The 17488-nt window shown below is 57.4% G+C and overlaps 1 protein-coding gene across 30 annotated transcripts in view; it reads left to right on the top strand.

The window, feature by feature from the left end:
• Positions 1-1436: 1436 nt before the first annotated feature.
• NRXN2 (neurexin 2) overlaps positions 1437-17488 on the top strand; it is a 108756-nt gene continuing 92704 nt past the window's right edge. For 17 of the 30 annotated variants that reach the window (XM_070457580.1, XM_070457571.1, XM_070457570.1 and 14 more), the window contains exons 1-2: positions 1438-1667; positions 10890-11857. In XM_070457580.1, coding sequence (XP_070313681.1) covers positions 11134-11857 — 724 coding nt within the window. In that variant the 5' untranslated portion in view covers positions 1438-1667; positions 10890-11133. Of the gene's footprint in view, positions 1668-10889; positions 11858-17488 lie in introns of all 30 variants that reach the window. The other 13 variants (XM_070457587.1, XM_070457588.1, XM_070457590.1 and 10 more) reach the window with 2 other exon arrangements.

Here is a 17488-nt window from a genome sequence, read left to right as displayed (position 1 = left end):
AGTGCCTCAGGGGCCAGGCCGACCTCGCGGGAAGGTCCTCTGTGTACACCTGTTCCCCTAGGCATGCACTTGCCCCAGGCCTCTGTGTGCACAAGTTTGTGTGTGTTCTTGAGCAAGCATGTGTTTCCTGTGGGTGTTGTACCATGGGGACGGGGCATTTCGGTAGGTGTCCCTGTGTATCCCTTTGGGAAATTCTATACACATATGGATGGGGTGCATGGCCATGAGTACGCCTCCGAGTGCCCGTGCTTGCATTAGTGGTCGAATGTGAGTGTTCTCGCGTGTAGCCTCTGGCTAAGGAAGTGCCACCTAGCACTGGCTGTGCAGATCACAGACCCTGCAACAGAAATCAGGGTCATGGAGTGAGCTGGCAGAATGGTCACTCACACACACACACACACACACACACACACACACGCTCTGCCTCATTCAGAAACCCAGTGTCCAACTTTGTGATACACATGCTGGGTGCCAGGGTCCACCATGGGTTGGCTGAGTGAATGAGGGGTCCCCTTTCTTCCACATTCATACCCATGCAATGATGCTGACGCCCTCACGGGGAAAACCTTCACTCCAGCACCACGTTCACTCTGAAACTTCTGGTTTCAGAGTTCTGGTTGAAGGGAGCTGCTGCCAGCTTCCCTTCAGTGTTCAAGGCTGTGTGCATCCACGGCCCTGCCCCTCAACCTGCTGCTAGTCCAGAGCTCCAGGCAGGACTAGGAATCAGGCTTCAAACGCTGGGATTCCCATGAGGCAGGGCTGGGAAACCCCAACCCCCTAGATCTACCCCGACCCCATCTCTGCCTTTCCCTCCCCCACCGCGCCTCTGTCCCTTTCCCAGGAAAAACCTTCCCTCCTCACTTCTAGGGGCAGCCAGGGGGCCCTTGGGCAGTAAGAGGCAGAAGCCAGGCAAGGGCTGGGAAAGGCACCTTACAGGCGCGGGCGGGGTCCCGCTTCCGTAGGCTCCGGGCAACCCGGGCCCGACGCTAGGCGTGGCCAGCAGAGGGCGCTGCGGCCCGGGCCCCGCGAAGGTCCTGCTCCCTCGGTGCCCGAAGTCTGGGCCCACGGCTTCCCCTTCGGCTCGCCCCAGCCCCGGGTGCTGCCACGCGGTCCGGCCGGCCGGGGGTTGCGGGACCCCAGGGCAAGAGGCTAGGGAGATTGGGTTTCTGGAAAAGTCATTGGGGCTGGTTTCGGTTGTCTGCTCGGTTTCGGGGCCCAGGCGCCAGGGCTAAGGACCTCGAGAAGCGGGAAAGAACTCGGATGCCCTGAGACTGGAACGCCTGGGTCCCTCGCGGGGGAAGGAGGTGGGCCTGTGGAGCAGCGGCGGGCACCGGCGGCCTCTGCGCCTTCGCATTGGCTGCGCCGCTCGTCCGTTAGCGCGGCGTGATCCAATGCGCGCGCCCGGGGGGCGGGCACTGGTGCTGATGCTGCCGTCAGTCGGTGTTGCAGGGATGCGGCGGCGGGAGCAGCCGCCCTGACTCGCGGAGCGTCCTCCTCTGAGCGGCACCGCGGCGGGGCGGGTGGACCGGCAGGCGGGCGGGGACGTGGCGGGGAGCGAGAGAGGCGCGAGGCGGCCGACGCTGCTGGCCCTGGTTCTGCCAACCGCCGGAGACGGGGCGGCCCCGGGGTTCTGATCCCCACCCTCCTCTTGGCGCCCCCAGAACCAGGTACGGGTTGGGGGGAGGCTGCGGCGGAGACGGGCGGGGGGCGGGAGCCGATCGGGGGAGGGGAACGATTGGAGGGGCGGGGGAGGCAGGGAGGATGGATTGGGGGGCGGGGGCGCTGCCGCGCTGAGAGGGCTGGCTGGGTGACAGCGAGGCGGCTAAGCGGCTGGGGGGGTTGGGGATAGGAGGCTCCCTGTAGAAGGGGCACTGGCCCCGAGCTGGGGTGAATGGAGGGGGTGGGAGAGATGGTCACTGAAGAAGGAATGGAGCCAGAAGGCGGTGCATCCGGAGGGCTTGTGAGGGAGGCTCTGAAGGGGGGGTCCCCAGCCTATGCTCTAGCCCCAGGGGCTGGAAGCAGTGCTCGTCCAGAGGGAATGGGGAGCTGTTGTGCTCTGAAGGGTCTGCAGGGGAGAGATCAGCGAGGAACTGGCCTTCCTGGGGAAAAGAGAGGGGGCTGGAGAGGGGAAAGGAGAGAAGTGGAAAGGCAGGGAGCACAGGGCCAGGCCAAGAGCTCCATACTGGGGGGCACCACAGAGGACCAGGCTTTCCTGGGGGATGGGAGCCAAGGGGAGAGGAGGTTATTGCGAGGGACCAGAGGGGAAGGGGCCAAGGTGCTCCAGGCAGAGATGGGTATGTGCTGGTGGAGAGCCGGGAGAGATGGGGGGCCTGAGGGATAGGAGCGGAAGCTTGCGGGGGAAGGTTGGGGGTGATGAGACAGGGAGACTGGGAAATCAGTAGGAGGGGGCTGTGCTGGGGTGGGAACGCGCTGGGGGCGGCGAAAGGGTTATGGGCAGAGAGTGCTGCAGGGAGAGGAAGCTGCAGGGCCCTGGGCTTGCTTCCCACCCCCAAAGAGGAGGGGACCATTCCTCACGTCCCAGCCTTCTCCCCAGTCAAGGAGCCATCTCTCTGCCCTGGGTTCTTTGGGCTGGGGTTTGAGCCCTTGAAGCCTTGATGAGCCCTTGGAGGCTAAACTGGCTTTGGGGGGGCTGTTGTCTTCTCTACTGTCCACCCCCACCTGAATCCCGGGTGAAGGAATTCGGTGCCTCCTTGAACCAGCAAGGGCTGGGAGGGGACTCTATTGGTGACTGGAGGTGAAGGGGGAAGCTGTCCAGACCAGGAGAGATGAAATCCGTCTTAGGGTGTGGGTCTCGGGTCTCCAGTTCTCTTGACTGCCTTGAGGCTTCCAAACACTTCTGCCTTTTTCTGTGCTGTGGGGTGGGGTCATTCATTTCTGCCCCTCCCTCTTGTCCACCTTGCCAGTGTCTAAGTATTCCTTTCGGGGCAGGGTAGACTCCTGGGCCTTGCATTCTCTATCTTCTGCCAGAGAAGTAGAAAGAGAGGAGGAGAGAGGAGGAAAGAGAGGAGGGAGGTCGGCTGATCTGTTCACCGTAAGGCCGTCTGTTTTGTGGGGCTTTGGCCACTCAGGTCCCTAACTCCTCCTGCCTCCAGGAATGCTGGAATCCGAGGCTGGGCTGGATCTTTCTAGGGGCCGGGGAAGAAGGGTCTGGCTGGAGAGGTTCCTTCATTCCTGCTAGAGGAGGTGTTCTCAGGTCCATTGTGGCCTCCGATCCACAGGGGTGGGCAGGACTGACTGGCAGGCAGAGGCCAGGCGGGCGGTCACAGCGTGGCTGGGGAGTTCTCCCCGGGAGCCCGGGCCTCTGCTGGTTTCTCAACCTGGGCTGAGTCCGCACTCTGGGTTCCTGAGAGGAGGGGGCTGGGTTCTAGAGGGGATGGTGGTGATCTCTTTCCCCTCCAGGCCCCCAGTCTCTATCCAGCTACCCGCTCCTGCCCACCCTTGCCAGTGATACAGACAGTTTGACACGGATATGTATGCTCGGTGACACCCACCCAGACACACACCTACACAGGCACACACACCTGCGTACACAATACGCCTCCTAGCAGCACACCACCTACACCTACACTCCCCGCCCAGAGAGACAGCCACCTCGCTGCCTGCCTCAGAGACCGCCCCCGGGTGCCCTGCTCTCCTGTGACACCCTCGGGGCCCCCACGAGCCCCCAGAGCCCCAGGGCCATGCTGTCAGCTCTCACCCTTGGATGCACGCAGCCCCCGCTCCATCCAACCAGGCACCACTGTCTCAGACACACCTGTAGTCTCCCGACAGACCTTCACTCCTGAGACACCCCCTCTCCTCATAGAGCGCCCCCCTCCCATCATTAAGTACCACGTTCTCTCTTGGGTCCTAAGCACTTTGCCCCAGGCTTTCATGCGCGGGACCACAGCCCCTTTAGGTCTGACCTGGTGCTCAGCCACACCTGTCTTCCTCAGATCCTTCCCATTTCTAGGCCCCCCGCCCCCAGCACTAATCCTCACACGTGGGGCCCTACCCCTGCCTGGTGCCAAACTATCCATTCATTCTCAGCCCGCTGTGGGGACACCGCACCTGACACCTGAGTGTGAGCCCGCTGCACCTACCCTGCTGCTCCATCTGCCCAGGCAGCCCCTGGCCTGGGCCTGTCCACACCCGCAGGGCTGCAGCCCTCAGAGACTCATTCAGCAAACAATCTGGCACGTGCACAACACCTTGATCCTTCCAGAGCCCTCTCTGCTGCTGCCACGGTGGGGTGGGGTCAGAGAGAGGCCGTCTGGTCTCAGCTCTGCCCGTCTGTGAGCCTCAGTTTCCTCATCTATAAAATGGGGGGGTCCGCATCTACCTCATGGGGTTCTTTCGAGGAGTAGGCCAGATGATCATGATGACAATAATGATAACAATGACTGTATTCACAGGCATTCTTTGTTTTATTGCGCTTCACAGATAATTGTTTTTTGCAAAGTGAAGGTTTGTGGCAACCCTTCATTGTCAGATGACGGTTAGCGTATTTTAGCAATAAAGTATTTAAAAATGAAGGTATGTACACTGCTTTTTTAGACACGATACTGTCACACATGGGACTATAGGATCATAGGCTACCGTACAGTATGACTGGGAAACAAAAAATTTGTGTGACTTCCTTTATTGCAATATTCACTTTATTGTGGTGGTCTGGAACTGAACCTGTGGTATCTCCAAAGTTTTGGAGTAGGTACACTGTCCCTGCCATGAGCCTGGCCCTGTGTTAAGCACTCTGTGAACTTTGTCTGATGTGTTCGTCCTGCCTCCAGTAAACGGCAGCTATTTCCATGTTCATCACGACCTTCCACGTGCGCACATAGACCTGTCATGGGTGCTGTCAGGAATGTTCCCAGGCATCTCCTGCTTCCTCACAAGGCCACCCCTGGAAGCCGTCTGTCCCCTCTGAATTACTGGGATGTATGCACCCGGGGCATCATCCCTCAGCTGTGCACAGCACGGGGTGGGCACCGGGGTGAGCTCACGCCTTTCACCGCCTACCTCAAACACCCTCGCTCCGGCCCCCAGTGCATCGAGTCATTCATTTGCACCTCATTCCCCAGCCCACCCATCTCCTCAACCCCACACACCTGGCAGCTGCCTCGTCATGCACGTCATGAGCTGCCACTCTGGTGCCCAGACCCTTTCAGGCTTCTCTCCATGAACATGAACCCCTGCTCAGGGGGACCCTCGCACACACACCCCCCACTCCCAGCTGCGCTGCTCTGGAACCTCCGCTAGTCTCCAGACCCATTCATCTCTTTCCCACCTTCCTCGGTAGGAAGAAGTGCCTGGCAGTGTGGGAGAGGGTCCAGGGGACAAAATCCTAGTCTCAGCTCTGCCCCGACAAGCTGTGTGACCTTGTGGAGTCTGCCTTTGGTCAGTGCCCTAGCACCTACTTACCCACAGGTGGACTGCAGCCTTGAGCCAGTGGGGATGGGAGCTGGGGGCGGGTAGGGGTGACTCAGCTGCCCTCAGGATCTCCACCCTCTCTTCCCCCACAGAATCCTGTCCCATAGAGATGGCCACTCAGAGGCCCCTTCTTGTCTCCTGAGTGTCAGTTTCCCCATTTGTGAAAGGGGCGCAGTTATAAGGTCCGCCTTGCTTACTTCTCTCATCCCGCTATGAGAATCAAAGGAAGCAAGAAACACATGGAGCTTTGCACACTGTAAAATGCTGAGATGAGTTTTTAAAGTGATTATTAATACAACACATACTTCTCCATGTTAGTCTATGAGGCACTGTTTCAAGTGCTTTACATATATCAATTCACTTTTGAAAACACAACTAATATTTCTATTTTACACATAAGGAAACTGAGGCCCAGAGAAGCTAAGCAACTTGTCCGAGGTCACACAGCTTAGAAGGAAGTAGAGCTGGCATGAACCCAGGCTCCTGAGTCAGTGCCTCTAATCCCTGCACTTTCTCGGTTTTGCTTTTGCCCCCTGCGGAGATGCGTCTGAACACGGACTTGCCGGAGGTCTTCCCTTGTCACTTCTAGGTCATCAGGGCTGGAAGGAGGGAGCAGGAAGCAGGGTTGGGACTTATTCTTTGCTTACTGATCTTGCCTGAGGTTTTGGGGAGGAGAGAGGACCCTCCAAAAAACACCTTCTACCACTGAAAGGGCCCTCAGAGCTGGAGCTGTCTGATGCCCCCTCCCCTGTGATTCAGGAGCCCCCCGCTGAACACCTCTGAGCGGTAGTCATCCTTCCTCAGCTCACACACCTCCACGGACGGGGAACTCACCCCTCCCCCCGACCGGAGGCAGCCTACTCCACTGTTGGCTGCCCTAGATTGCCGGCAAGTTTCTCTTTAGCTTGAGCCAAAAATTCCCTCCCCATAACACACACTCTCCCACCTGTCCACAGGCTGCCTTCTGGGGCCACCAGAATGTGTGTAAACCCAGCTCTTCCTCTCTGATGCCTGGGGGAGGCCCCTGCTGTCACACTCCCAGCTGGCGCGAGAGAGAGGAGAGCCAGAGAGAGGCTGGCGTTCCCATGGCTGGAGGTGTGTGTGTGTGTGTGTGTGTGTCTGTGGTGTAGACATCAGAGACGGGACCCAGTGGATGCCTGGAGAAGACCTCCAGACAGGGGCTCTGCCGGAGTGGATGTGAGCAATCTAACCCTGAAATTCACATCCGATCATTCAGTCTGTGCTCCTGGTGTGGGGGCGGAGGACTTTGGTCAGACTGGAAGGCCCAGGAGTGGAATAGTGGGTACATGGGAAGCGTTTAGAATGGAAGTCCAGCGACCTTCATTTTAGTCTTGCTCTCCTCCATGGCCCTAGGGCTGTCGTTGCTCCTCTTTGGGACTTGAGGGATGAACTCTTCGAGCTCTGCGGTCTGTCTTTTGGTGCCCCCCGGGGCAGACTCAGTCTGGGTTGTCTGAAGAGGGCAAGGCCCCAGCGAAGGTCAGGTCAGAGAAGGGTGAGCTCTCTGAGCCTGACACCGCCCTGTGGCTTGTGGCCGGAGCAGGGCAGAAGAAAGGCCACAGGTGTTGGAGCCAGCTGACCCTCACCTGCTCTTGAACTTGGGGAAATGAATCCGTCATTTGAAGCTCAGGGTCCCTGTCTGCAAGCCTGGGGTGACAAACTGCCTCCTAGCACGGGAGGATATATAAGACAATGCTGTGGTGATCCAGCCTGGCACCTGATGAGCACTGGAAAGCCCCAGAGTCACAGCCCAGATGTCATGCTGGCACTGGTCTAGTCGTGGGAAGATGAGGGGGAGGCTGTCAGGGCCCAGAAAGAATCTGTGGGACAGGATTCCGTGGGACTGAGGGTGGGCTGAGGTCCTGAGAGCCGCTGAGTCACCCCACCCCCACCCCGTCTAGCTCCTATCACCGCTGACTCAAGGCTGCAGAGTCCATCCGTGGGTAGGGGGTGCTAAGGAGCTGACTTGGGGGAAGAATCCCTGATGGCAGGGGAGAGGTCTGTTCCTTGGAGGAGCAGTGGCCCTGGGCCAGCAGTGGCTGGCAGTGTACGCTACTCTGATGTCACTCGGCAGGCAGGATATCCCAAGGCTGCTTCGGCCAGTGTCTCCACGCTGGCAGTGGGCACTGGAGAAGCATAGATCTTGGGGAGCAGAGCCTGGACACTGCGGGTGCCGGGGGGCTTCTACTGCGAGGCATGAGCGTGGGGGAGGGGCCGTGCTCAACTCCAGGGACCGTTTACTTGACGTAGCTGTGCAAGGCCCTGGCCCACGGGGAGCAGAGCTGCATGCCAGGAGTTGAGGAAGGACGGAACATCCTAGGTTAGCAGGAAGCCCCTGTGTCTGGGGAGGAAGAAGCTTGGTCCTGGACTGGAGGAGGCTGAAAGGAGGGCACAGGGGTGGTGAAGAGCAGCAGGTTTCCTGGGTGCTCTAGGGTGGGGTGGGGTGGAAGGACTCAGGTGTCCACTTAGCTCACGCTTCTCTTGGGGTTATCTTTGCCTGGCAAGCCTGAAGCTGCCCCAGTGGTCTCTGGAGAGAGGACACAGGGAGGGTGGGGGCTTCCTCCCGGCCAGCCCTGCAGCCCTTGGGCCCCGGCGCTGAGCCAGGCTGGTCCGTGCTGCAGAGCTGCGGGCTGTGGGGAGAATGAGTAATGAGCCTTGAGGGGCCGCAGGCCCGGCCCCTGCCCCGGCCCCTCCCGGGGTCACCGCAGAAGCCCGGGTTCTGCCCCCACAGCCGCTGCCAGGCACCTGCCTGCCCACAGCACCCGCTCCCTTGCCACACTCTCCCTCCACATCTGGGCACACAAAGACCCCTAGAGTCATCTTCTGGACTCTTAATCACTTTGCCACCGCCACTTCCATCCCCCAAACAGGTAAAATTCCTCTCATCTTTAGGACCCGGGCAGCTGCCTTCCAGCCCCTGGAGGCCTCCTCCGCCATCCTTCACTGTCTGCCCTCCGCCAACTTCCTGAACCAGGGAGACCCTGCCCCTAGGCTCTGTCAGCAGGGACCCTCCCTGCAGAGGGTGGGGGATGTGAGCAGACAGAGGCACTGGGTCGGGGAGAGGAGGGGCGGCGCCGGGGACGAATCCCCCTCCTTTTCCCCCGGCCGAGGGGTGACTGGACAGGAGCACGAAATCCTATTCCTTCTGCCAGCAGAAATCGATAGCTAATTAATTCCATCCCCAAAATAGTGTCCGGAAGTGGGGTGGGGGCTGGGAGAGAGGCCAGGCTAGACTGAGACCCTGTTGCGGGCGGGGCGGGGGGGGGGGCGGGGGCGGTGGGAGGATGCCATTCTCTGGCGTCTGGAGGTGCGCCTCTTCTGGGGGATCTCTGGCTGCTCCTCTGAAGAAGAGGGGGTTTGGTCTTTCCCTCCCCCAAGCCTGAGGGTCCCTTTCCCCTGCCCTGGACTGGGGTGAGGGTGTGTGTGTGTGTGTTGGGGGGGTAAGGGCGTCAATCAGGCTGGGAGCAGGTGCTGCATTTAATTTGATTGGCTAATTAGCCCGCGCATGTTAATTATCTCTATTACCCAATGAGGAGAGGCAGTGGCAAAGCTATATATAACCAGCGACAGTGTTTGGAGACAGAGGGGGTTGCCTGCCTGGACTGCCTCCCTTCTTGCCTGGGAAGGGGCAGCCCTTGGAGGGGGGCTGGGGCAGGACTGTATAGACCCTCTTGGAGGCTGTAGGGTTGGGGAGGGGGAGTCAGAGGAGCCAGATGGAAGGACCTGAGAGCTGGATTTGAGGGTCTCTTGGAGGTGACTCCTCACACTCTACTGCCAGCCTCCTGAGGCCTTCTCTGCCCCATCTTCTTTCTGCATGCATATCACTCCAACCATCCTGTCCCCCAACTCTCTGCTCACCTTTCACCTGATTTTTTAGGGGGGGCCTTAGCTCTCTCTCTCCCTTCATACCCCTAGCTTCCTCCCATGGAGGGAGGAAACACCTCCATCCAACCTTCTCCCTATCCAAGGATCCGTCTTCTCTTCTTTTGGCTCACACCTCTCTGAACTACACCTGTGGCTGCCCTACCTTTTGTCATGCTGGAGTCAGAGACACATGGATCTAAGTCTCAGTTCCCCTCTGACTGGCTGTGCGGCCTTGGGCAAGTCTCTAGACTTTAATATGTCGGATTCCCTAGTGGTTAATGGGAATAATGGGACCTCTCAGACTGATTAAGTAAAATGACATTTGTAAAACTGCTCAGCATCCAGGGTGTTGATAAATGCTGTTGGAATTTGGAATTTAATTTTCTCTATCTTCTTGCTCTTTTTTCTCCCCATCAGACCTTCTGTCTCATCCATTATTATTCTCTTCCATGCGATTTCTTTTTCCTCTCCCCCTACCCCTTCAATCTTTCTCTGTCTCTTCCTAAACTCTGGCCTTTCTCTGCTTCTCTCTCAGACTTCACCCCACCTCTTTCCCTTCCTCCCTCCCCAAAATAAAATCAATGCAATATTCAGGAGGGTTGTTGGATATAAATAATTACGACTTGGAGTTTAACGAGATGCAAATTCCCCTCCCCGTTGTGGGGTATAAATTGCTCTCTGACAGCCAGTTACAAGGGTAATCATTTCAGAAAGACAATTTTATGCAAATTAGGCTGCCTGCCTCCTGGTGGCTCCCCCAGCCCTGGATGGGTAGGAGGCTGGAACCCAGGGGTGAAGTGAAGGCCCAAGTATCAGCCTAGGTCCCAGGCTGAAGACTGGGAGCTGAAGCTTGATGGCGACAGACATTTAGGTTCAGGAAGGACCTGGGCTGGTGAGCAGGGGGTTGGGTCCCAGAAAGGGGGTGAGTGTGGTTTTGGGGTAATTGTAGACACAGAATCAGGTGCCTGAGTCCTTGCATGGAAGGAGAGGGCTTGGGACCTGGAAGTATGGGTCCTGGCTGGCTTCTCTCCCTTGCCTCCTTCCCAGCCAGGTTACCCAGGGATACCATCGATGAATTGGCATTTAATTAATCCCAATGAATTATTTAGCAGCTTCATTATCCAGCATTAGGAACTGATGAGAGAGAGCCCATGGCAGGTAGTGGGACCATGCACAGAGGTTGGGTGGCTCAAAGAGGAAGGGGCTGTGGTCAGCAGCTGGAGGAGTCTCTAGGCCTCGCCCACAGGAGCTGGCCCTGGTCCTGATGGGAGGCGAGGGTGAGGACATCTGGACTGGGCTCTTAGTGGACTGTAAGGTGTCACCTCCCTACCTGTCTACCTCTTAAACCCTAGATGATGCCCCTAGAGAGTGTTATCTCCGCCCCTTCCCCCACCCCCAAATACTGGGCCCCTTGTATTCCCATCCTGGTGGTGAGGCCCTCTCCAGGTCAAGGTGGCTCCTCCAGTTCTAAAGGGAAACAGTTGGGCTTCTGCGAGTGTGAACGGGGAGCCAGACACCGACGACGCGTCCCCTCCTGCGAGCTCCTCAGTAACCCTTTCCTCTCCGTTTCCCCGCAGGCCTCCCTCCCCCATCTTCTGTCGGAGCCCGCAACGGGGGAGGGGCGCCTCTGCCGCCGCTCGGGGGAAGCCGGCATCTGGGCCTCTGCGCGTCTCGCCCTGCGGCCGGGTCCATGGCACTGTGAGCCGGCGAAGGAGCCCCGCTCGGCGCGGGGGGCGCCCGGCCCCCTCCCTGCCCCATGCGCCCGCGGGTCTGAAGCCTGAGCGGGGCCGGGGGCCGGGCGGGGCCGGGGCCGCCGGAGGCATGGCGCCCGGAAACCGGTGGCGGCCGCCGTCGCTGCCGCTGCTGCTGCTGCTGACGCTCGCGGCAGGTGCGGGCGGCCTGGAGTTTGGCGGCGGCCCCGGGCAGTGGGCGCGCTACGCGCGCTGGGCCGGCGCGGCGAGCAGCGGCGAGCTCAGCTTCAGCCTACGCACCAACGCCACGCGCGCGCTGCTGCTCTACCTGGACGACGGCGGCGACTGCGACTTCCTGGAGCTACTGCTGGTGGACGGGCGCCTGCGGTTGCGCTTCACGCTCTCCTGCGCTGAGCCCGCCACGCTGCAGCTGGACACGCCGGTGGCCGACGACCGCTGGCACATGGTGCTGCTGACCCGCGACGCGCGCCGCACCGCCCTGTCGGTGGACGGCGAGGCCCGCGCCGCCGAGGTGCGCTCGAAGCGGCGCGAGATGCAGGTGGCCAGCGACCTGTTCGTGGGAGGCATCCCACCCGACGTGCGACTCTCGGCGCTCACGCTCAGCACCGTCAAGTACGAGCCGCCCTTCCGCGGCCTCCTGGCCAACCTGAAGCTGGGCGAGCGGCCCCCCGCGCTGCTGGGCAGCCAGGGCCTGCGCGGCGCTGCCGCCGACCCCCTGTGCGCCCCCGCGCGCAACCCCTGTGCCAACGGCGGCCTCTGCACCGTGCTGGCCCCCGGCGAGGTGGGCTGCGACTGCAGCCACACGGGCTTCGGCGGCAAGTTCTGCAGCGAAGGTGAGCCCGGGGGAGCCGCCGCTGGGCTCCTGGGCACGGGAGTGAGGGGCGGGAGGGTTGCCCGGGATCCGGGCCTGTGGGGGGCACCTGCGGTCCGCGGGCTCCGGCACAAGGGCGAGTGTGTGTACCAGCACGAGAGCTGTGAGGGGCGTGTGAGGACCCCTGTCTCAAGGAGAGGGCGCACGTGGTCAGCCAGGGAGCAGGACGAGCGGCCGGGTGCCCTAGGTGGGCGTGACCTGCCGGCAGGTCCGGTGTGGGCGCGGCCTGTGTGGGCGTGGCCTGTGTGGGCGCGGCCTCGTGAGCCCATCCGGGGCGCCTCTCCCTAACCCGAGGGAGGGTTCCGTGGCGACCTGTGGGTAGGACTGTGTAGTGAGCGCCAGCTCGCGAGAAGATGAAGGTCAAGCCCTTGAGGGCGTGTGGGTCTGGTGTGTGACCGACTGTGAGGCGCCCGCGAGGGCAGGTGGAAGAGCTCTGTATGGGCGGGGCCTATGTGCGGCAGGGTGGGGCTTTGTGGGCGGGGACGGTGGTTTTGGGGGCGGTGCAGTGAGAGAGTCCTGAAGGCTGTGTGGGGCTTGTAACCTGGCGCTGGGTAGGGCTGTGCGAGTGAGAGTGAGGGGGCCGGGGCCTTCGAGCGCTGTGGGGAGGGTCGGGCCTAGGAGGCGGGGGCGTGGTCGGCCCGGGTGGGCGGGGCCACAGCCTGAGGGTCCGCGCGCCGGCGGGAAGCTCTGCGTGAGAGACCCCGACTGGACCTGCCCCTGAAGGCCCGGGCGGGAGACCTTTGGGCGCGGGGAGAAGAGCCCACGGCGCGTGCGAGGGTGGGTGGTGATTTTGAGGCTGTGACTGCACGCGCCAGGAGGGCGGGAAGCGAGTGCTTCCAGAGTGAATGAAGCTCGAGGGAGAGGGTGGCTGAGGCCTCTCAGTGTTGGTGACTAGAGTCGTCGGTTTTGATAAGGGGGAAAAAAAAATGGCTGGTCGTCTCTCCCGGGTGAGAGACTGCAAGCGGAGGCTGGTTTTGACCATCGGAGCCCTCGCAAGCGTGGGGTTTGGAAGGGAGATTAGGGGGCTGGAGAGGACTGGTGAGGACTCTGGAACTGGGTGTGAAATCAGGACTTGAAGGGGAGGTTAAAGGAAGGTTGCATCCAGTACCCGGGATGCGAGAGGCCTTGATGAGCAAGGTGGGGGGACAGGTCGACGGTGGCTGCGCCAGGCCTGGGGTGGGGTGAGGTTTTACGGGAGTGGGCAGGGGAGGGATTTTGAGGCCCCTGTTGTACTTTGGTCTGGCTGGGGAGTCCGGGAGAGGTTCCGCATCAGTTTGGAGCCCGGGCATAGGCACCTCCTTCCTCCCTGGGGTGTGACAGCTGTTTGGAGCGGAGGTGTGCAGCCCTCTCCTTCAGTCCCCCTAGGAGCCGTGGGCTGCTTAGCAGTTGTGGGTGTCTCTGCCCTCAAGAGGTAGGGTCTTTGAGGAGTGTGTGTGCCTACAGACTAGTGTGCCCCTGGGGCTGCTTTGTGGGTAGTGTCCTCCTGGCCAGGACCTGGGGAGAGCCACAAGAGTAGCCACGTTTGCAGGTGAAGTCCTGTACTTTGCCCAGTATTTTGACTGTGTGTCTGCAGTTGTGGTAGAGGAATGCGTAAGGGAGGTTTTCAGTGGCCCTTGGGAGTTATTTGTACAAGGTGGTGGGATGTATCTTCAGGAACTGTGTGTATTAAGTCAATCTGGCACCTTCTCGCCTTTTCTCCAAGGAGTGCAGGTGCTCCCTAAACTGTGAAATTGTGTGTCTGTGTGTGTTTGCTTACATGCAGAGGTGCGGGAGTCTGGCAGTGTGAATATCCTGTGCGAATGGTCTGTTGGCAAATAAAGTCCCGTGCCTAGTAGAGTGAGTAGGATGTGAGTGTAAGGGTGTGGTTGCATGTGTAGGTATCCATGTACGTGTGTTTTCATGGGAGACCTCAGTAAGACCCTGGACTTTATGAGGAATCTTTCATGACCTTTAACTTGATTCTCTGGTCCCTGTGATCTCTCCCCTCCAAGCCTTCTTAAGAAAATAGCATGAACCATGCTATTTTTTTAAAAATTATTTTTTAGAGATTGTTTTTTTGGCTGCATCATGCAGCAGCATGTGGGATCTTCATTCCCTAACCAGGGATTGAACCTGAGCCTGCTGCAGCAGAAGCTCAGAGTCTTAGCCACTGCACCACCAGGGGAGTCCCTGAACCACACCCCTCTGACTTGATGGAAGGGAAATTTGAGCTACAGAGAAGCCACTGGTCCATGATCTCACTGTGGCAGAACTGGCCTGGGTGTATGAAAAATGCAGCCAGAGTCCTTGTATTCATTCTCTGAAAGGATTCATCGGCCGGAGGCTCCTAGTGAGCCATACAAGATGTGTGCTTTGGAATGTGCATTGTGTGGTTGTGTGTCTGAGATGTATTTGGGTACCTGTGTGTGATGGGGTGGTTGTAGCATGTGTATGTATGTTGAATGTGTATCAGTTAAATGTTGTGACAGCTCTGTTGGAGCTGGGAGAGGCAGCTGCATATCTAACCCATTGTGTGTGTGTGTGTGTGTGTGTGCGCGCGCGAGATATCCATTGAGGGAGTTGTGCTCTGTCTGGGGTAAAAAGGTAGAGATATTCATCTCTGAATTCCCTGCACCTAGTGTGGTATTTGGCACTTAGTGGGTGTTTGATAAACATCTCTTCGATGACTGAATAGATGTTAACAAGTATTTGATAGAATAATGCTTGGGGAAGGCTGTATGTGTATGTGGAACTATGTATGTGTATATTTTCAGATATGTATTGTGGGCATGGTGGTTATCAACGCTAATAAACTCTGATTACATCTAGCGATGACAGGCACAGTGACAGCTCTCCTGCTTCTCCTCCCACCCATGACCTCGTTCCCTCCCTTTACATTTGTTCCTTATTTCCTGGGTAGGTTTTGTAATATCCTGTGCTCATTACACTTCTTTTAGTACATTCTCACCCAGCCAAGGAGGAAAGGAATGAGCTGCTCCCCCTTGGGTATTGGGTTTGGGGTTGGAAGATTTTAAGGGGAACAGGTCTGGCTCCTGATCAGAGCCCGAGTCTTCAAGCCTCCCTGGAAATTACAGTTACTTCATTCTTATCTGCTTTGAGTGATCCCCAACTTTTTCTGAGATTGAAGACACTTTTAAAAGTCAGTAATTCACATTACCCCTTCCAAATAGTAGTTATTTTTATATTTGTTTATTGTGAAAATAGATGACTCAAAGCTACTATGAGTTCAGGAAAGCTTTTACATGGCTTTGATGCTATATTTGCCATTGTGGTTAATCAAATATACATCAGGAAAAATAGTTTTAGCTTTATATGTAAGACATACCAATCTGCCTTCAGCTAGTTGGTGGATCCTTTGGACACCCCCCACCCCCAACCCTCCCGCCTTCCTGGGTCTGGGCCGGCCCATTGACTGAGAACTCCCATGCTAGGAAATTGGCTTCTGTTCTCTGGGGTTCTGGCCACAGGTGACTGAAGACAGGGCTAAGTATGAGTCACTGAGTGTGTGTATTCCTGCTGACTGTCTGCCAAAGTGGGGATCAAGTAGACTGGGATTTTGCATTGATTTTCATGGGAATTCCTCCTCATGTCATTCATGTGTGGGGAGAAAGAGCTGAAGAGTGATCAAGGAAGAAGAGTGTGCCGGTATGTGTGGAATACCTCGAGTGGAGTGGGGGCGCAGAGGCACACGATGGCACGTCAGGTGTGTGGTGTGTACCTCTCTTGGAAGAGAAATGAAACCAGCGGTGATGCGTGTGTTAATAGGAAGACAGATGCCTGGGTCTCATGTGTATTTGGTAGGTTTGTTGGCAGTTTAATTCAGCAGGTTGTTGTCAAGGCCTCCTTTGTGACAAACTTTTTGTTGGGGGCTGTAGGTGAGTCAGACGAGAAGACACTGCTCTGGGAGTTGCCTGCTTAACTGAGGAAGCAGATGAAAAGCAGCCCAGTGTGTGGTTAAGAGAACAGATTCTGTAGTCGGGCTGTCTGGGCAGTGACCTTGGACTTAAGCTCTCTCTGCCCGATTTCTTTATCTGTAAAATGGGACAGCAGTACTACCTACCTTACAGAGTTGTTATGGGAATTAAATAAGCTAATTTGTATAAAATGCTTAGAACAGTGCCCAGCACATAGAAAGTGCTCAAGAAATAACAGCAAATGAACAGCATGCTATATGCAGCAAGATGCAGTGAGGCAGTGTAGCTTAGTGACAGTGAAGCTCTGTCTCCTGAGGGTCAGATTTAGGTTTAAATCTGACTTCTCTACTCACTAGGCCTGTGAGTCACATGAATACCTAACCTTCAGACTGGTTTTTTCTGACCTGCAAAATGGTAACAAGCATGGTTATCTTACATGTTTGTTGTGGGAATTAAACAAGTATCTGGTATGTAATTAGTGGTGTAAAGTGAAGTGAAAGTCACACAGTTGTGTCCAACTCTTCACAGTTCTACAGACTATAGCCTGCCCGGCCCCTCTGTCCATGAGATTCTCCAGGCAAGAGTACTGGAGTGGGTTTTCATTTCCTTCTCCAGGGAATCTTCCCAACCCAGAGATAGAACCCGCATCTCTTGGGTCTCCTACATTGGCAGTCGGATTCTTTACCATTTGCACCACCTGGGAAGCCAAGTTGGGGGATTAGTAATAAAAGGCATACTATTTAAGACTGGTCTTGAATATTGATCAATAAACTTGGTTTGGGGAGGTCCCACCAAGCAACGGAGCTAGTAAGAACAACGGTGTAGAAGGGGGAAGTGCACATCATGGCCATACAGTGGCACCAAAGAGTGTAGGGAAGACAGTGAGATCTAAAGCAGGAGAAGCAGCTTGAGGCCAGGTCTTGGGGTTGCTTTTTGTTTGTTTTCCCCCACCTCACAGTTTGCAGGATCTTAGGTCTCTGACCAGGAGTCAAACCCAGGCGCCCCCCAGCAGTGAAAGCACTGAGTCCTAACCACTGAACCACCAGGAAGTTCCCCAGGTTTTGACTTAAATCATTCATCTAACGTGTATTGGATGCTGTGTGTAGAGTCTTGGTAAATGGAGCCACAAAATAATTTTGAGCAGGTGTGTAAATAAGAATTGTGTTTTGGAAGCTGGGAGCAAAGGGTAGAATGCAGTATGAAGGGCAGAATCATGCGGTGGAGGAATCAGTGGGAGAAAGCTCAGGAAACAGACATTGAGGCTCTGAACCTTGGCTGTCTTGGGGAGCGGCGAGGAAGGGTGGTGGTGGCTGTGGTGGTAGCAGCAGCAATGCGGCTGAGAGCCTTGGTGGAGACTGAAGCGGTAGGATTCTGCCTTTCCCACGAGGAGGGGCAGAGGTGGTGAGGTTTCAGATTGCTTGGTTAGAAGGATGGTGGTGGGGGTGACAGGGAGGGGAAAGTTGGGAGAAGGAGCAGGTTTGAGCTACAGATCACAGCCCTGTCTTGCTGTTCCTGGACAGAGGTGTCCTGGCAGTCGGAAATGTGAGACCAGAGTTTTGAGTTGAAGGTGGGGCTGCAGGTGGAGACTTGGGAGCTGTGTGTGTGGAGAGAGTATTGGAAACTTTAGGGTCAGATGAAGTGGCCAAGGAGGAGGTGAAGAGACGTCAGGGGGCTCATTT

This window comes from Odocoileus virginianus, chromosome 28 (assembly GCF_023699985.2).
Source record: "Odocoileus virginianus isolate 20LAN1187 ecotype Illinois chromosome 28, Ovbor_1.2, whole genome shotgun sequence".
NCBI classification, from domain to species: Eukaryota; Metazoa; Chordata; class Mammalia; order Artiodactyla; family Cervidae; genus Odocoileus; species Odocoileus virginianus.
The sequence above is the reverse complement of the archived record's forward strand: the minus strand, read 5'-3'. Positions and strand labels throughout refer to the sequence as shown.